Below are 20,002 nucleotides of genomic sequence, written 5' to 3' on the forward strand. Positions count from 1 at the left end.
ATGTTTGGATTTTTAAAATCATAGGCATGTGTTACTTTCACGATTAAAAATAGACCCCATATTCTACTGAGTCCTGGGAGGTCTGCAGAGGGGTGTGCTGGGGGTTTTTGTAGGGAGTGAGAGGGTGGGAAAGTAGGCAAGTTTTCCCCCCATTCATGCAAATCCACTTTCTTTGATTTGTTTTATGTCTCTGACTTTTATGCAAGGTTTCTTTTGAACAAAGGTTTCTGCCAGTGAAATTGGATTGAACTCCTTTTGGCTCTCATGATTAATGATGCTTTATAAGCACCCATTACCCTTTATCCTCGTGCCTATTTACTTCTCTAAAGAACTTCCATCACTTAGAAGCCTTGCAGTCTTCCCCCCAGTTGGCTACGGTTGGAAATAATTGGTGAATTTGTTGCCAGTTTGGAGGTGAGACCCTGCAGTCAGTCCTTCGATAATTGCTCCTGCAGAGGGCCTTTGGAACCATTCTCAGAACAGGGGTTCTTTGTGAATTCTGCCGGGCTTCCAGCATGGTGGCTGTCCTCATGACAGGAATGCACTGCAGCTAAGAATCCCAGTATCGGCAGTTTCTCTTGGGGTAGCTGTGAATTCTTATGGAAACTTGCCTCCCACTCCACTTCCTGTAAAAGAAAAAGGAAGAGAGAAAAAGACAAAGAGAGAGACACGGAGACTATGAATGAAGAAACGGTGGCAACCTCCCATTCGCTTAGTCACCTCCTAGTGACTCCACTTCCAGACAAGTGTCACGGTCTGCCTGCTCTGGTACTATTTTTAGAGTAGGTCCCTTTCATTCATGTTTCCAGGGCCTTTGCAGTCATCCCCGATACTACCTTGCAGCTGCTTTCCTGAGTTTGAAGTTCCAAAGGTTCTGTGTTTCTAGGAACCTTTCATGCCTTCATGCCTTTTCACACGGTGTTCCTTCATCCACTGTCTGGGGATATGATAGTAATCTTTGAAGTCCAAGCCCAAATGTCATGTAGTTGGTAAAACTTTTTCTGGACCTCAGTTTCTAAAGAAACCATCTCTGCCTCAATACTTATCATGGAGACTTGCCATCACTTGATTAGAGTTTGGGGTCCTTGTGGGGTTGAAAACATCCCATGGTCATCTTTCTGTCTGGTATACAGTGGGTTTTTTTTTTTTTTTTTTTGCATCCGTTCAGTGAATTAAATAAAGCATGCTGGCTATTTTTTTCTGTGCTTTAGGAAAACTTGCTTGGCCTGGAAGAAACGTTACTGTGGGAGGATCTTTAGCAAGCATCTCCATAAATCTTTTCCTGTTGTCCTCTTGAAAGACCAGATTTGAAAGAGTAGGTGGCATCAAGAGATAGCCTCCTATACTTGGAGGGATTTTGTCTGGGGAAGAAAATTGTTGCCACCAATTTACACATCAGAGAACAGAGGCCCAGAGAGACTGAGACTTGCTGGTGATCATACAGTGAACAGCAGAAGCCGGAGGTTGAAACCCATGTCATCTGACTCCAGGGACATGGTTTCCTACCACACACTTCCTTGTAGTCTCCACAGTGTGCTCTGAGATGACACCACTTAAGACTTTACAGACCACAATTTCCCCTCAAGCCTGCATGCAGTTGTCTTCTTTCCAGACCCAGTGCTGAGAATCTCCATCCCCCTCCTGCTTTTTCTTCCTTGCCCTGAGATTAGGTAGCTCTTTCTCTGTCTCTTCTGCAGTCTGCAGGACTTCGTCTCCCTCTCATCTCTTTCCAGGTAGCATGATTTCCAAATTTTTCCACTGGTTTCTTTTTCTGGCTGTGGTCCTTTTCGGGGAGACTTTCCAATGCAGCCGAAGATTAGAGGATGATAACACTGAATTAGTTAGTGGATCTCCTTTGATGTTATTTTGTGGGCAAACTCATTAATTTATGACAAAAAACATCAAAGAGCTAGGCTCTTGCATAGGGGCTGGTTTGTCCCCAGGCAGCTGGGTAATAATGATCAGTCAGATTAAATCTCAGCATCTTCTCCTTCCTCCAGAGTTAAAGTCCAAGTGACTGGAGTGTGGGAACATCCCATTCTGTAGGATTCCATTGCAGCCTCGACTCAGTACTATAGGAAGCTCTGCTTATTCCGAAAGTGGATCTCTCTCCATAGCTTCCACTTTGATGCCTCTAAGCCTGAGGTCTGTCAAGACTGTGATAACAACCCTGGAGGCAATGTAGTAATAAAAGGCTGAGGCTGCTACTGTCTTTTTCTAGTCAGAGGAGCTGGATATTAGAAGGGATCATTCATCCTTGCATGGATGAATTCAAGGTTCTGTACAGAGTCCTAGTCCTGTAATTTCACTGGTAAGGAGAACTCTCCTTGGGCTCTACAGGAAAGTGCCAGCACCGTGCTTGGTACACAGCAAACTCTTCATACATAATGGTTGAATGTACTTGTTCAGAAATGCTGTGATGCGTGCAGGTCTCAGCTAGTTGAAGAGGAATAAGGTGTAGAGCTCAGGTCTTAACTTGCACCACAAAACCTCCTAGTCTACTTATACCGGTAGCCCGTACTGTGATTCTTCCATTGTATTTGTGATGGGAAATTGTCTGTGCTCCTTTCCAAAGCCACCCCCTCTGTGTTTGCCCATTCTCTGCTGACCTCTTAAGGGCTTGCTTCTGCTATTAACCCTCTTTTTTCAGAGCCATCAGTGTTTCCTCTCTGGTAGATTATTCCTGTCAGCAAACCCCAGACTCTAATGTCTCCCATCTTAAAAGAACCTCCTTTGCTCCTTCCTCTCCCTCAAGCCACCATACTACTTGTCACTCTCCTTTACAGCAGAATGACTAAAGGAGTTGTCTACACTCCCAGTATCTCTGCTTCCTCTCCTCCATTCTGACTCTCAAACCCATTTTAATCAGAATCTCATCTCCATGCTCCACTAAAACAGCCCTTATCAAGATTACCAGCGACCTTCTTGCCGCCAGGTCCAATGGTTATTTCTCAGTCTTCATGTTATTCTAATGTTATTCCGTATGTGAGCAGCACTCAATGCAGCAGGTAAGACTCTGTTACCAGGTTTCTTACTTGGCTCCAGGATACCACTCTCCTTCAGGTCTCCTCCTACTTCACTGGCCAGTCTTAGAATCCGTTTGTCTTCCCAACCTGTAAGTAATAAAGTACCAGGACTGATTCTTAATTTTTTTCTAGCTTTACCCATTTCTTAGATAATTTCATCTAGACCCATGGTTTTAAATACCATTCACATATTGATGACTCCTGAAGTTTTTATTTCCAACCCTCTACCTCTTCCCTGAATGCCAACTGCGTATTTTACTAAGATGTATAACATGCATATCAGACTTCAAACCTAAACCAAGGGGACTTCCCTGGTGAGTCCAGTGGTTAAGAGTCCACCTTGCAATGCAGGAGATGCGAGTTCAGTCCCTGGTCAGGGAACTGGGATCTGACATGCCACAGAGCATCTAAGCCAGTGTGCCACAACTAGAGAACCCATGCACCACAATGAAAGGTCTCAGGTTATGCAATGAAGATAGCTCAAGCTGCACCTAAGACCTAATGCAGCCAAATAATAAATATTAAAAGTACCCTGAATCAACTAAACACATCCAAACTCTGTATTCCCCATCCTTGCTCAGCCCTTAGTCTTCCTCCCTCAGTAAATAACAACTCCTTTGTTTCAGGGGCTGAGACTTCAAAACTTGGAATCATCTTTAACTTCTTTCATGTTGCAACCTCAATCTATCCACAGGTCCTTTCAGCATTACCTCCAAGTTATAAATATCTAGAGTCTGGCCACTTCTCACCACCTCCACTGTTACTCCCCTAATCTCAGCCACCACCCATATCTTGCCTGGATAACTCTAACAGCCTCCTAATTGGCCTCATTGCTTCTGTTCTTGCATCTCTGCCAACCCTAGCATCTAGAGCAATCTATTAAAAACTGCAATTAGATAATACCACGCCTCTACTCTAAATCTTTAAGGATTGCCATCCCACTTTCTGAATGGAATCCAAAATCCTCATGAGGGCTGACAAGTCATGTAAAACCTGGCCCCTGCTCCCTTTCTGGTTTCAGCTTCTGTCTCTCTTTCCTTTGCCCCCTCCAGTCTAGCTACACTGGTCTCCCTGCTATTTGAACATGCCAAGCCCACTCCTGCCTCAGAGCCCTCATACTCTGTCCTCTAAGCTTTGTCAACTTTCTCAGATAACTGCATGCTAAATTCTCTCACTTCCTTCAGGCCTCTGCCCAAATGTCACCTTAACAAAAAACTTGCCCTATTTTTTCTAAAATACCCTCTACCCCATCTCTATCTCATTACCATGCTTTACTTTTCTTCCTATTGTTGATTACAACTTGAGATATTTGATACTCTTTGCTAATCCATTATTGATCATTTCCCTATTAATATAAGTTTCAGTAAGAACAAAAATCTTCGTGCATTTAGTCATCCCTGTATCCCAATCTCCTAGGAAAACGCCTGGTACATAGTAGGTGTTCAACAAATATACATAGAATGCACTCATCCAGGTGTGTTATCTTCAAGTGAAGAGAGTGGTTTTCAGATGGCTGTCTAATTAATATGATCAAAACCAAGTGTAAGGAACTGGGAGAGGTATACATGGAGATCATCAGATGTGTGTTTGTTTATTACCAGAGGCCACCATGGGATTCACAGATATTTTCAGGTTGTTGTTCAATGCCAAATCATTTGCAAAGCTATAGGTGAAATGAAACATCTGCCTTTAATTTCTTTGGCATGTCCTTATCCTTGGGGACTCAGTGTTTTTATCTGTGAAATAGGCAATTGGAGATGTGGTTACTGTTTTGCTAATTTATAGGCTACACGATGCTGGAAGGAGACAGTACAGCTAGGGGGATCAACCACATGAGCCCTGGAGCTTGACTGCCTTGTTTGAATCTTGCCTCTGTTCCTCACAGGCCATGTGACCTCCAGTAACTTACTCAGTTTCCTCATTTGTAAAGTGGAAATAATAAAAGGCATTTAATTCAAAGAATAATTATGAGGATTATATAAGATAATACATGTAGAATATGGTCTGGCACATCATAAGTGCTCAACAAATGTTAGCTATTAAACATGAGATGCTCTGAGGGGTCATTGCTATTAATGTCTTTTAGGGGCAATAAGGTATCCTAGAATATAAGATGATATGGAACTTTTTAAAGTGTGATAATAATATTGTGATTAGGTAGGAGAATGCCCTTATTTTTAGGAGATACATGGTGAAGTACTTAAGAATAAACCCTCACTTACTTTCTAATAATCTAGCCAATTATATCTCTATGTTTCTGTATCTATCAAGCAAATGTGACAAAATGCTAACGATTGGTGAAGCTAGGTGGATAGTACAGTTTATTGTACTAGCCTTTCAAAGTTTCTGTATGTTTGAAAATTTTAAAATAAAAGGTTGAGGAAAAAGAAAGAACCCTAGAAATAATCTAGTGAAGTTCAATACTCAGTTTACAGAAAGAAGACCAGATGTGAAGTGTTTACTTAAGGTCATACTGCCTGAGCCAGGACCCAGGTCTCCTGGCTAACTGTGTGTGTTAACCCTCAGGCAACTGTGAGCTGCAGAGGAGTATTCCCAGCTTTCTCTCAGAGACCAAGGGAAGTATATGGGTGTATAAAAGGGCACCTGTGTTGGTGCTTCCTTTTGTTTATTATGCAAATAGATAGGTCATCTGGTTGGAAGGTGCGATGTTGAAAAATGTGAAAGAGGCGCCAGAGCCAGACCTGCCATCCTTAAAGGGTGGGCATACCAGTTTGGCACCATCTGCTTGTGGTTTTTAAGTGTGGTGATGGTGTGTGTGTGTAAACTCTGGGATTTCAGAGAGAGGGAAGACTAGGGTTGGGGTCAGAGCCAGGAAAAGCAGCAAGGAGAGACTGGCTTCAGTCTGGCCCTCCCTGAAAGAAGGGACCCCAGGGTATTTCTGGGGATGAAACAAGGGCACATATTTAAAGAAAGGAAACGATTATCTGTGGTCTGCAGCATCCTCCCCTAGGTCATAGGTTTCGTGGCAGTGAAAAGGACAGAGGGGAGAGGAAGGAATGTACATGCAGGCCTCGAGAGGGGGCCACAGAGAAGGAACGTAAGAGAAAAAAGAGAAAAACATAAGAGGCAGCCTGGGCCATGGTGGGGGAGGGGTTGGGAAGAGGGGTGTTGGAACGGTAAAGACAGCCGCACCTGGGGGCCCGCGAACGAGTCTAGGACCGTCAGCCTTGGCAAGCTGGAATGTCTTGCCCCAGAATGGTCCTACCTCTCTTTCCTCCGAGTCTGGAAGCCCTGGGAGGCTTCGGTAGTGAGCGCAGAGCTCCTGGCGCTCTTATTAGGGGGAAGGACAGGCAGGAGAGGCGGGGCCTCCGGGCCCGGCGGGAGCGGAGCCTCTGGCCGCGGGCGGGGCTCCTCTCCGGCGGGCGGGCGCCGGAGTCTGGGGGCCTCCGCTTCCCGCTCCCGATCTGCGGAGGCGCCTGGCCCCTCCTACCCCCTCCCCGCCGCCCCCACGCCCGCCGCCGCTGTCAAAGATAACCAGGCCGTTGCCTGCAGGAGCAGCGGCAACTAGCGATCGGGCCCTGAAGAGCCTCGGGTGCGGCCTCGCCTCTCCGGCCCGGCGCCCTTATCAGCACCGCGGACAGCACAGTGATCGTCTCCAGGACCTAGGCGCCCGCCGGCCCACCCGCCCGCAGGCGCTCGGGTCCGTGACATTCGCATCAGCACCGCGGACAGCGCCCGGGCCCGGGTCTCGTCGCCGTCAACCCACCTGCTCCCGGAGTCAGCAGAGCCAACATCCCTCCTCGACGGGCCCCGCGGCGGGCTCGGAGCAGTCAGCGCCCCCGGAACATGGCCACTGAGGTAGGGGGCGAGCACCGGCCCGCAGTCAATGCCTGACTGCTGTGGGAAGAGATCGCTTCTAGGGGCGGGAAAGGGTGGAATGGGGTTGGATGAGGGGGCTGGGGTAAGATGGGATGGGGTGGTTTTCCCGATCAGGTGCGCAGGGAGGGCGTAGGGGGGAGGTGGAATGGCAGGGTGGAAGAAAGGGGCTCCTCATTGGAGCTCTTTTGACCCCTGGCGTGTCAATCTTCCTCATCTGAGTCCTGAAGCTGTCTGCACCACTTGTTGGCACTAGTGCCAGGGTTGTTCCGGGGCTTCAGCCGGGGTTTCCCCTTCTCACGGACTGCAAGTCCTGAAACCACTTCCCTAGAGGGTTGGAGACGAGCCTGAGCCTGTTTTAGGGAGGGAAGGCGGCTGGCTGCTGTTGCTATGCGATGCAGCCATCTAGCTTCTGATCCCAAAAGTCTGGCAGAGAGATGACAGACCTACCTTCACATCCGCATTTCCTCCACGGAGGCGGGGCGTGGGGGACAGGAGGAGACAAAGAACCCTCAGGTCAAAACCCCAAATAGTTGGTTTCAATGATCTGCCTGCACCAGTTCAATTTTGCATATGACCCTTTCTCGCTTCGTCACCCCTTTTGAGTTCCCTGTACCAGAAGATCACATTTCTCTTGTGTCTGGTGGGAGGAGCCGCCTTCTTCAGGGTGTGCCTATAGGTGTGTCACCTTCAAGGGGCTTGAAAGCTGAACCAAGGACCTATTGACTGAGGGCAGGATTTGTGTCTAGTGCTTAAGAGATTAGGAATTACCTTCTCTACCCCTCATTTCACAAGGGAAATGGGGCTCTTTATATTTCCACTTTTATAAGTGGTAGAGCTAATACATGAAGAAGAGAATCTATTTAATAGTCACAGCTTGTCAGCACCAGAGCTGGAAGTTTCTTCTTTAAATTTGGGAGTGGAACCCAGGGCACCAGATTTCCCCTGTTCTGATGTTGACTTTTTTTGGTGGTGTTTCCCCATTTCCAGCCCAGCTGGAACAGAAGCCCGGGGGACAGCAAAGGCTTTTGAATGATGCTAGGCAGTGCCTCTGGGCATCCTGCTGATCAGTGCAACATCAGTGCCAAGTGTTGCTGTTGTTATTCTTCTGTTGTTGCCAACACGGAATGAGATGCAGTTGCTTGACATCACTCAGCTTTCTGACAAGGCACAGAGTTAAGTAGGAGAGCTCGTCACCTAGGACCCAGTGAGGGGCAAGTCCTGAGCAGACTCATGGAGCTTGGTTTCTAGGGTGGAGGTATGCAGAGTGCTCAGAGAGTGCCAAAGATACTGAGAAGGGGGGGTGGGTGGAGAACAAAGGAGAGATGGCCAAGGAGCTGGTCACCTTCCAGACAAGGTTGCCAGACTGCAGTAGAGAGGCTGCTGCTGCTGGGCAGGAAGGGGAGAGTTCAGTCACTCAGGCACAGTTGGGCCAGCATTGTGGGCATAGAAGGTGTCCACATCTGTGATGAGATCTGACAGATTCCAAGAGGCCCATTTGTCCCAGCAAATCTCCCTCTCCATTCTGCTATGGTTCACAGATTTCAACCAGCAAGCTTACATCTCTCAGTGGAGCCAGTGTTTCCAGGTGGCTGCTGTTAGCCTGGGAGAGGCTCTGCTCATAATGCTTCTGTGAACATAGCATTTTCTTGTGTACAAAGTGCTATCACATGCATGATCTCCTTTGAGCTTTAAAGCAACGCTGTGAAGTGGGCGAAGGTGGTGTCATTATCCCCAATTAACAGATGAGACAACTGAGGCTCAGAAGATTGCCTAATCCCTGTGAAGGAGCCAAGGAAAGCATCATTATCCCATTTTACAGATGATGCAACTGGAGTGCTGAGACTTATCCAAGAAAATATGGCTTAAAAAGTGACAGAGCCAGGAGAAGAACTTGAGCCTTCTGCCTCCATGGCCAGTGATTTGTTTGTTGCATCCAGTGTATTCAATTAGTCAGCTGTGTTGCCCAATAGACAGAAGAGGACTAGGGGTCTTTTGATGGTGAAGGATGCAAAGGAGTTCGGGAAGGGCTGGAGTGTGGGGACTCAGGTACCCTGAATGGCCTGGCTGGCTCAGCTTGAGGGCAGAGGAATGGAGGCATGCTCAGAAGGGAGAGGGGCTGAGGACAAACATTGCCCATTTCCCGGCTGGGCCTTGGCTATACTCTGATGATGGCTTGGAGGGAGGAAGCCTTAGTTCTGCCAAGGCACAGGACGTCCACATTATCTGGGCTGCAGAGTGAGTCATTTTCCCCAGGCTGTTTTTACTGTTAGGATTGAGTTAAGATTACCAGGAAAAACCTGTTGGGAGAAAGAAAACCTCATGCCAAGCTCCCAGGGCCATTCCCTTAGGCTTCTGAATGGGAAGTCCTCAGCTCTAGTGGAAGATGTTTTGAGAAGAGAAGGGGGAGAAAGGGAGGGAGGAGGAGGCAGGGAGAGAGGGATGGAGAGGGAAGAAGAAACAGAAGGAGAGAACTGAGACAAGTTGGATATCCTTGGATCCCTGGATGGAAGGCATGGAGACTGGATCTTTTCTACTCCCTAATTTCTGTTTAGGAGTGAACATTAGGGGAAGGGTGTGTGTGTGAGAACCCCAGAGGAGGGATAAAGCCTCCTGAGCTGTACACTGACCTCATTTAGAAAACTGTAATAAGCCCATTTCCTTCGTGACAAACCTCTGTGAATGTGTGTCATGGGATCAGGGTCTGCCCTGGAAACCAGTCCAAATGGCCAAGGACAACTGGGAAATGCCTGGCTGGGAGGAACTTCTCCAAGTGGTGAAGTTTGGCCCCTAAGAGATTTTAAAATGCACCCAAGTAGCATTAGGGGCTTCCCTGGTGGCTCAGGGGTAAAGAATCCACCTGCCAATGGAGGAGACGTGAGTTTGATCCCTGGGTTGGGAAGACCCCCTGAAGAAGGAAATGGCAACCCACTCCAGAATACTTTCTTGGGAAATCCCCATGAACAGAGGAGTCTGGTGGGCTACAGTCCATGGGGTTGCTAAGAATCCGACACAACTTAGAGACTAACCAATGACAACAAAGTAGCATTATCCAAGAGGGGCATTGAAGGTTTGATCTCTGAGGTATGGAATTAACAAGCAGCAGACAATGGGGTCGCACAGAGTTGGACGCAACTGATATGACTTAGCAGCAGCAGCAGACAATGGGCCGGGGCTCTGGTGCAGTCTGAGAAGGAAGGAGGCCCTGTGCCCAGGTTTCCATCCTGAGGCCCAACCTGCTGCCTGTGATTCACCATCCTCACTCCTCCTCCACACTTCAGCCAGGGAGCGTGGTGTTGGCTCATCATCTGAGTCTTCTGATTCTTGAGTTGAGTCTCAGATGTGTCCTCGGGAATTAGCTGGTTTTTAATGAGGCTGGAGATGTGGGCCAGATGGGGCCTCTGCCTGGGAGTGCTCACCTGCACTGCAGTGCACTTGCTCCTTTGCTCCTTGGAGTCCTCCACGTTGACTCCATCAGGTGTACAGACTCTAGATGTGAGACCGGGGGTACCTACTCTCCTGGCAGCCTCCTCTTCCTGCCACACTATAGTTTGAAAATTGGTGTCCGCAGATCTTACTGCTGATTTTCTTTCTTCGTGCAATGCCTCTTGGTCCTGTCTTTACTCAGGTGCCAGCAGCAGGGGGATGGTGATGAGAGAGAGGGGAGAGTTCAGGAAGGGGAAAGGTACATGAGAAGCCCGCATTTCTGCATCATTTAGGAAACCCCAGGAGTGCTGCCCAGGGGTGGAGAGCATCGTGGATCTATGGATCTTGACTGAAAACTCCTGTCAGCTTTCTGAAAGCTAAGTAGCTGGCAAGTGGCTTGGGCCCTGGTTCTAGCTCTGGCCCAATGGGCCCCACCCTGGGATTTTAGTTCAGAGGTCCTAAGCTGGCAGCTTTAGGGATGAATCTAGTTTACAGATGTGCCTTATTTGGTCTGCTCAATGCTTATAAATTTAAAAAATTCATTGGAAACATTTAAAAATCTGGATATCTGATATTAAGGAAATCTGAATTTATGGCTTCTCTTAAAAAATCAGAATTGTGGCAACCTGGGCACATATTCTCACATGGCAATGATCAGCTGCTTTCTTGAGATAGCACATGAGTTCTCTAATTAGTCACAGTCCCCAATACTTTTGCTACCTGATGTGAAGAGCCGACTCATTAGAAAACCCTGATGCTGGGAAAGATTGAAAGCAGGAGGAGAAGGGGGTGACAGAGGACCAGATGGTTGGATGGCATCACTGACTCAATGGACATGAGTTTGAGCAAGCTCTGGGAGATGGTGAAGGACAGGAAAGCTTGGCTTGCTGCAGTCCACGGGGCTGCAAAGAGCTGGACAAGACGGAGCAACTGGACAACAACCAGCTGACTCACTCACACGCTTAGTCCCTGAAAGCCTTTGCATTCCTAATCCCTTATAAGGCCTTAGAATGTCAGAGCTGGCAACAGCTTTAGTGATGATGTAGTTCCAACTTCTCAGTTTCAAGCTGAAGAAACAGAGGCCCAGAGAAGGAGAGACTTTCCCAGAATCATGTGGCCAGGACTGGCAAGCCAGTTTCCTGCTCCTTGGTCAGTGGGTTATTGACCCACCAGGGCTTTATGGCACTTCACAACCAAGCCACCATGGATGGAGAGACAGGAGACTGCCTTACCTTAGATCCTACTCTTCACCAACTGCAGATGATTTTATGATATGTGTGCTCTAAGTAGATCTGGGGAACTAGGGCTCTGGCATATAAAGTGTGTCTGATACCATCTTCTAGTAACTCCTCAAGACCCCACAAGCACTCTCCAGGTAGGGAAGAAGATCTCTAGTCACCCAAAGCCAGGATAGTGTTCTCAGGCTCAGGATATTGTTGGGTTTGGAAAGGGTATTGACCCTTCCTGCTCTGGCTACTTGAGAACCTGTGGATAAATGCCAAAAAGAAATGGGAATATATTATGCTAGGTAGTGCCCTAAAATCTTAAATGCTGTAATAAAATAGAGGTTTGTTTCTTGCTCAGGCCTGTGTTCCTGATCAGTTGGTGGCTCTCCTCCAAGCAGTGATTCAGGGACCCAGGTTCTCTTCAGCCTGTGGTCCCACTATCTTCAACACATGGTTCCCTTGGTTTCTGTGGACAGGGCAGATCACAGAGGAGGGGTGGTCTTTATGAGCCGAGCCTATACATGACGTTCATCATTCCCACTCACATTCTGTTCAGTCATATGGCCACACTTAACTGAAAAGAAGGCTGAGAACTAATCTAGCTGTGTGCCTAAGAGGAAGGAGTCAACAGCTCCTTGTCTAGAGTCAACAGCTCACCAGTCACTAGAGACATACGCACCTTCATGGTAGCACACGGTGTGTTTGGGCACAGACAAAGGGGGATATTGGAAGGGAGGAAGCCGAGCCCATTTCAGAATGACTGAAGCACTGTTCTTTCCCTTTCTATTCTCACCATAATTTTTCTTAACTTAGACCCACTTTAGTTTCCCCTGAACTACTACAAAGATAGTCATCCCCCCAACTGGCCCCCACCCCAGTCATGCCTGCTTCAGTGCACCACTCACAAAGCTGCCAGAATGACCCTTCTGGGGCCAGGGCACTCCATCTTCAAGGTTGACAGGCTCATGCAGTTGGTTGAGAAGGGTGGAGGAAGGTCACAGGCCCTTCTCTTTTGAAAACACAACCATGTGAAACCTTAACTAAACAGAGCAGAAGCACTGATGAACTTATTTATGTTACCAAAGCATTCTTTATTTTTCAAAGTTATCATAGGGTCCTGCTAAAAGTCAAGAGACTCTCAATTAAAACCTTGATTAGGGGCATCAAGGACTATCAAGACTATAGGAGCACTTGTACGTTATTTCATCTGATCACAATACTTTGGCATCACACTCTTAAATAGAGCAAAATTCACTTGGATTTAGGAAAATCTCATTTGCAGTCTCTGCTTTTGTACCATCACAGGCCCTGGATCTGCTCCTACTACCATACTGACAACCTTTTTCTTGTTACTTATTCTTCCCCAGTTCTTAAGCAAGTGTATCTTCTATCAGAAATCATCCCCTCCAGTAGAAACTTGTCAAGCCCTTTGTGATCTACCCCTTGCCTCCTCTATACTCTCTTCATCTACTGCTTTTATCTGATCTGCAAACCAGTCCATTCTTGCTGAAATCTGCCTCCAGTCATTGCAGCAGAACTTGTTCTCTGCTGTCTCTCTCACTTTGCACAGGCTTCTCCCTCTGGGTTGCCTGCCCCCCCCCCCCGCCCCCGCAGCCCCCTGCCAACCCACTACTACCGGTAGCTCCTTTATGACTCCGCACAGACCTCAGGAAGCCTTTTCTGAGCAAGCATTTCTGGGTAAGATGCTACTTCTCTGTAGCATTTATCACAGTCTGATTCATTATATATTTACTTGTCTTCCTCCCTGGAGCTCATGACTGTCTTTTGCTCAGCATCCCCAGAGCCTGGCAATAGTAGGGACTCAATAAATGAAAGCCGAGTGACTGAATGGATTCACCTTAATTACACAGGATGAACTGGCTGTGTTCAGTCTGCCTTTGGGGCTTGGGCTCCACGTAGTTCTAATGTCTGACATATTTCACCCAATGGGTTGCTTGTCTCAAATGTGGGTGATGGAGGCTAGAAGTGCAAAAAAGAGGCTCTGTTCTTCTGTGGAACTGAGCCCACTGCCCCCCCAGACTCTACAGTCTGTGTCAATGCCAAGTCCTCAGGTGTGGACAAGGGACCAAAGTCCCTCCACTCCTTCCTGCCTGGGCAGGAGACTTCTTCAGTTTCTGGCCTTGGCCCACTTCATCCACAGATTTCTCTGGGGAATTTCAGTGTCTGTGGGGCCCCCTTCATTCCTGTGATGAGAAGTGCTGGACATGGAAATGATCTGTGGTGTTTCTGACCTTGGTCATAACTTGGCCTGAACCCCAGTCTCCCTCTGAGTTCATGGGTACATCCTCTCTTCCTCTGCCCCATGTGCTCCCCTTCCCCAGTAAAGTGCTGTCAGCCCCACTTGAGGCGTCAGTCTTATTCAGTGCTGGGGTCTCCAAGCCAAGGCCTGACAAGTTGTGAATGTTTGAAACTTGTTGAATGAATGAGAGAGTGAAAGGCCCTTCCATGGGCATGTGTGTGTGTGTGTGTGTGTGTGTGTGTGTGAAAGAGAGAGACCGAGAGAGAAGAGGATCTGGGCGAGCCATCAGGAAATGTTTTCCTTTCATTACAATTTGTTCCTGGCTCTGTTGGTGGTTCTAGAACCTCTTATTTTGGCTCAACTTTGGCCCTGCTTCAGGCTTTTTGAGGATGTTTCTGGGATAGCTGGAGGCATCCTCTGGGTAATCTTGATAGGCTTGCTTCCCATGGCCTTCCTTGAACACTTGTAGGGTGGACAACTTGTCCTGGTTTCCTGAAAACTTTCCTGGTTTTAGCTATGAAAGGCCCACACCCTAATAAACCACTCAGCCTTGGACAAACCTAGAAGGAAGATCACCTTGAGTTCATGTCTCCTGATCAATTCCCAAGGTCCACAATCTGCAGGAGCTCCGGCGAAGTGCCTCGCTGGCCACCAAGGTCTTTATCCAGAGAGACTACAGCGATGGGACCATCTGCCAGTTCCAGACCAAGTTCCCCCCAGAGTTGGACAGTCGGGTAAGGATGTCTTTCCCTGAATTTGGGACACAGACCATGATGGAACTGAGGGGCTTATTAGAATATTTATCTTTTTCTAGGATAAAAATAGTATAGGAAACAACTTGCTCAGCTGCTTCATGTGGAAGAACTAAAGCATTTTGCCTCACTGTCGCCTCCTAGAAAGTTAGAGCTGAAAAAAAAAATTCAGAGATTTTTCTAGTTCAGTGGTTCTCAAATTTCAGAGAATCACCTAGGGAGCTTGTCAAACAAACACGAATTCCTGAGTCTTATTGGATAGTATCAGATGTCATCAGAGATGCTGACTCAGCTGCAGGATTAGGTTCAGGAATCTCTTTTTAGAAGCACTTCTCAACTCCAGCTGTGCATTAGAATTTCCTGGGGAGCTTAAAAGAATTCTGATGCTCAGACCACACCCAACATCAATCAAATCAGAGTGTCTGGGGCTGGGGCCCAGGTATCAGCATTGCTTTAAATTTCCCCAGATGGTTCCAATGTGCAGCTGGGCTGAGGATCTTAATTTTTAATGAGAAAGCCGCAGGCGATATGGCACCGGGTGATTATGGATCCCACTTTGAGAATCTCTGGTCTCCTAGTGCGGTGCTTCTCATGACTGGCTGCCCATTAGAACCACCTGGGAGCTTTTGAAAAAAATTGCAGGTGTCAGCTTCAGTAGACTAAGATAGTGGTGGTCTTTGCTGCTCTGAACCACCCTCCCCCTTCCCAGACCATTTGAATCAGAATCTCTTGGAGGCAAGACCTGGGTGTGCCTACGTTTTAAAATCTCTTCAGGAGATTTTAGTGTGCACCAGAATTGAGAACCGCTAAGCCCTTGAACCAAAACTGTGGCCTGTGCACAGGCAACATCCTGTCTCCTGGAAACAGCATCTCAGGCTCCATCCTGGATCTACTGACTCATAATCTGCATTTTAAGATCCCAAGGTTATTCACACATGCATTAAAGTTGGAGAAGCATTGCTCTAGTTTGTCCTCTCCTTTAAGAGAGAAAGCTCAGGCCAGGAAGAGGAAGTGATGTGCCAAACGGACTGAGCACCAGAAAGGCCTTGACGTCCGACTCTGCTTTTTCACAGGACTCTTGTTTCCTTATGGACACAGTTGCATCCATAGTGGATACAGATAGAATTGGGTGCTCAGGTTGATCAGAGTCCTGGCAGGGAGAGCATAGAGAGCTGATCCACTGCAGAAAATGTTCACCTCTTGGATTTCATGAGAGTTTTCTGTTTTCAAGTGAGGACAAGTCGTCATTTTTGTTTCCATTTTATAGATGTGGAAACTGAGGCTAGAGTAGTTAAATCATTAGCTCAAGGTCATGCAGTTAGTTGATAGCCAAGTCTGGACTGGACCCCCAGGCTCCTGACTTCCTGTCAAGTGCTCCATGGGCATCTCTCTGGTCTTGCCTGTGTGCCCACAACCCCCACATTGGTGAGGCCCCAGCACGGCAACCACACTCCAGGGAGGCTGACCTGGTCCTGCTCCCTGTCTCTCTCTCCCTCCAGATCGAGCGGCAGCTCTTTGAGGAGACTGTGAAGACCCTCAACAGCTTCTATGCAGAGGCCGAGAAGATTGGGGGCAGCTCTTACCTTGAGGGCTGCCTGGCCTGTGCCACAGCCTACTTCATCTTCCTCTGCATGGAGACCCACTATGAGAAGGTGGCTATTCCCCCACGGCCCCACATTCCCTCCCCCCTGGGGCTCTGGTGCCTCAGCCTCAGCCTCAGCCTCAATGGGCCCCTCTCCTCACAGGTTCTCAAGAAGATCTCCCGCTACATCCAGGAGCAGAATGAGAAGGTCTTTGCCCCCCGAGGCCTCCTGCTTACAGACCCCGTGGAGCGTGGGATGAGAGTTGTATCCTTTCTGGCTGTTCCATTCGAAGGCACCCAGCTTCAGCCAGCAGGAGCCCCGGGGAGGCTGCCAGGAAACTGGACCACCCTAGGGGACTCTGCTCAGGGATTTCTTAGGGTTCCCCATATCCCTGATCATTGACCTTCCTCTCCCACTATAAGTTGGTGCTATTTGTAAATTTTAGGCTTTGCTTTTATTGAGCTGCATTTAATCAGTGCGTGTGTGCATGCTAAGTCACTTCAGTCATGTCTGACTCTTTGCAACCCTATGTACTGGAGCCTGCCAGGCTCCTCTGTCCATGGGATTCTCCAGGCAAGAATACTGGAGTGGGTTGCCATGCCCTTCTACAGGGGTCTTCCCGACCCAGGGATTGAAACTGCATCTCTTACATCTTCTGCATTGGCAGGCGGGTTCTTTTCCACTAGTGCCACCTGGGAAGCCTGCATTTAACCAGTGGTTAATATCAATACATGCTAGATGTCACAGTAAGTGCTTTGAAAATATGAATTCCTGTACTTCTCATACAACCCCTGTAAAATGGGTAACTCTTCTTATTGCCTTTGTAGTGGACCCTGACTCAGAGCCGTCCAGCCAGCGACCACCAGAGCCAAGATCTGAGCCCAGGCCCACTCTTCACTGCCCTTGCATTTAACCCTCATTGAAGCCTATGTGGTAGGTCCCCTTGTACCCCTTTCACAGATGAGAAGATGGAGGTCTTGGTGGGAGACCGGCCCTCGAGTGTGTTATAGGTCTACCCACTCCTCCTGATCAAGGTATACATACATCCCCCCCCCATCCCCGGTCAGCAGCAGATAGTAGAATTCTTAAAAATAACATTTACTGGTAAAGAAAACACAAATCCCAGGGAATCTCATGCTTACAAAGCCCAAGGAGAGGCGCTTCTTGTCATCGAGCCTTTACTATGTGCCAGGTATTGTGTTTAGTCCTTTAAATGCTTTATTTCATTTAATTCTTTCAATAACTCCAAGATTCTATTATTATCCCCATTTTACAGATCAGATAACAGATGGTAACAAGTGAGGTGATTGGTCAAAAGTCACATAGCTGAGATTGGGTATGGGGACATTTGAACTCAGGACAGCCAAGTCCTCACACCTGTTCAATCACACCCACTACATTGGGTACATCGCGTGCTGGGATACAAAGATTAGACTCGCTAGAATTTAAGCGCGGGTCCTGGCTGTGCGCAGGCGCCTTTGAGCCGAGCCAGCGCAGGTGAGAGGAGGGGTTTGGGTGTGGCTCTCAGGCGTCCGCGTCCTGCCTGTCTGGGAAGCAGCAGCAGCTCGGCCTCGAGCTTCCCTGCTGACCTCCATCAGCCGGTTCCCTTCGGCTTGCACCCTTCCTTAACGCCCGCCCAGATCGAGATCTCCATCTACGAGGACCGGTGCAGCAGCGGCAGCTCGAGCAGCGGTAGCAGCAGCGGCAGCGGCAGCAGCAGTGGTGGGGGCGGTGGGGCGGGGGGCCGGTGACTGGCCGAGAGTCCCTGCAGGGAGGTGTACGGCTGGACTGAGGGCCTCGCAGACCTGAGGCGGCTGCGCTACCAGAGCACCCGCTTCTGAGTCATTCTCTGGGCCCATCTCCTGCCCAGGGCGGGAAGGAGGGTGACCCGCCCAGTGTCGCCCGCGGGCCATCAGCCGGCGCCCCTTGCCCACTGGCAGGACGGTCCACTTCCTGACTTGGCTTTTATCCGACGGGGCTGGTCTGGGTCACGCGGAGGCAGGTCTTCCACGGGGTGGGGGTGGGGACAACACTGATTGGACAAACCCCTTTCTTCCGCAGCTTCCCTCCCGACACCCCCTGAAAAGGATCCAAGCCCGTCAAATAGAGAATTCCCATCCTGCATGGTACTTGACTCCAAATCCCACATCCACCAGGACTCCCTTCCTCGGGGTCCCACGCCCCGAGGCTGTCTCCCAGTGTGTATGCTTTCTGATGCCACCACGGGGCCTCTGCCTGTCTGTGATCCTGCCCCCACTGATTCAAGGTCTGGGGAGACGGGAGTGGTCAGCCCCCTCCTGACCTCTTCTAGACTCCTGGCATCCCTGTCCTCCACCCAGAGCCAGGAGGTCATCTTGGACTCACTCAGAAGTGTCCAGCTACTGCAACTTGGCAGCCCAGGTGCTGGTGGAGGTGGGGCACATGGCCTGGCCTCTGGAAGGTTGTATGGGGGTCCAGAGAGATGCTTCATGGAGAGATGTAGCCTTGGGGGGCTTGAACCTCCAAAACGGGAGCCAACTTCCTGAGATTAGAATGTGCCTGTGTGTGAGAATGAGTGTGTGTGCGTGCAGGCACATGTGTATGTGCACATATGTGCGTGCCCTGTGTGCACGAATGCACCTGAGTGTAGGTATGTGTGAGGACATGTGTGTGCATGAGTGTACTGTGAGTGCCTGCGTGTGACTGCCCTCGTGTATGTGTACACATGTGTGCATACAGGTGTGTGAATGCACTTGTATGTTGCCCTTGGCTACTGGGCCGATGTCTGCCCCTCTCTGCATCTTGTCTTATCTTTGTGTGCCATGGTCTGGCTGCTTCCCTGGGTGGGTCCAGCCTGTCCTCTTGTAAATAAATGTCCTGACATCCCTTGTCTCTTGCTTGGCTGCCAGCTAGGCTCTTCTTCTTGGTCTCTCCCCCACTGGCACGTTTCTCCCCACCGTCTGACTGTACTGTATACATTCTAACGAAAGCATTGGGGTTCTAGGAGAGTTGAGCCAACCTTCCAGGGCCTTCTGTGCCCCACTTCAGGTCCCTCATAACAAGGCAACAGGGCCCTGGGCACTGCGTACTCAGGGGGTCTCCGAGGCTGTGTGAGACATCCTTGGAAGGCCAACGGGGCTGCCAATCTGCAGGGGAAAAGGCAAATTTCTTTCTTGAAAGAGGGGTGTCCAGCCAGTGAGGCCCTGAGTGCCAAGGCCCAGCAGCCCCTCCCTGGTGTCTGGAGATGGACAGAAGCAGGCTGCCTGTCTTGGCCGGCAGGAGGTGCTAGAGGGGATATGAGAGACCAGTCACTGCAGGTAGCTTTCTGGAACCAAAGAGGGGCCTGACTTTCTTTTGGATGCAGGAGGAGTATATAGGAAGGGTTCAGAGAGCTGGCAAGGGCGGCCCAGCCCCTGAGCCTCAGTGGGTCCTGGTCCAAGTGTTCCCTGGGTGAGCTGCAGCCCACTTATCTCCACCACAGTCCCCTTCCTTCTGAATCTGGCCTGTGTCCACCCTGGCCCTCCGCATGGCTGGGGCCAACCTGTGGGGTGAATGATGCATCTCTTGTGGGATGGCTGGGCGCTGGCTGTGCGGTGGCCTTTCATCTTATTATTTCTTTTTCCAATAAAAGGACTTGCCCAGCTTGAGGTTCTCTGCTGCTTCTCTCCCTCCTCGGCAATGGGGGGCCAGATCTATGCCCCAGGATCATGGTGAGGGGATGCTTAATGACCCACCCACCTCCTGCTGAGGAGACAGGGCCAAGTGTGTTTCTGAAGAGGCAGCACCCGGACATGGAAGAATGGACAATGTCTTCTTTGAGTTTGTAGTCTGGTGGGGAGGCAGACACTCCTCATCTCTAATCTGGAGCTTTTATTTGGCCCTCGGATCCTTAGGTGGGGGGAACAGGTTGAAC

The 20,002-nt window shown here is 49.2% G+C and overlaps 1 protein-coding gene and 1 long non-coding RNA gene across 3 annotated transcripts; one reads left to right on the forward strand and one right to left on the reverse strand.

The window, feature by feature from the left end:
* Positions 1–253: 253 nt before the first annotated feature.
* Positions 254–7,501, reverse strand: LOC102393616. The gene is made up of 4 exons (XR_327776.4): positions 7,314–7,501; positions 6,754–6,903; positions 3,036–3,113; positions 254–626 (listed from the first exon to the last, which is right to left on the reverse strand). It is a non-coding gene; the product is annotated as an uncharacterized LOC102393616 (long non-coding RNA).
* Positions 6,715–19,736, forward strand: GOLGA7B (golgin A7 family member B). 2 transcript variants are annotated; one of them, XM_025273892.2, is made up of 6 exons: positions 6,715–6,845; positions 14,384–14,509; positions 16,027–16,179; positions 16,273–16,374; positions 17,751–17,802; positions 18,172–19,736. In XM_025273892.2, exons 1-6 carry the CDS (start codon positions 6,834–6,836, stop codon positions 18,633–18,635), a joined length of 909 nt encoding a protein of 302 aa, XP_025129677.2. In that variant the 5' UTR covers positions 6,715–6,833; the 3' UTR covers positions 18,636–19,736. The 2 variants fall into 2 exon arrangements, with proteins under 2 accessions (XP_025129677.2, XP_044791492.1); XM_044935557.1 differs by lacking the exons at positions 6,715–6,845; positions 14,384–14,509 and adding an exon at positions 15,490–15,757.
* Positions 19,737–20,002: the final 266 nt, after the last annotated feature.

The sequence above is a fragment of the Bubalus bubalis genome, chromosome 23, assembly GCF_019923935.1.
Source record: "Bubalus bubalis isolate 160015118507 breed Murrah chromosome 23, NDDB_SH_1, whole genome shotgun sequence".
Lineage (NCBI taxonomy): Eukaryota > Metazoa > Chordata > Mammalia > Artiodactyla > Bovidae > Bubalus > Bubalus bubalis.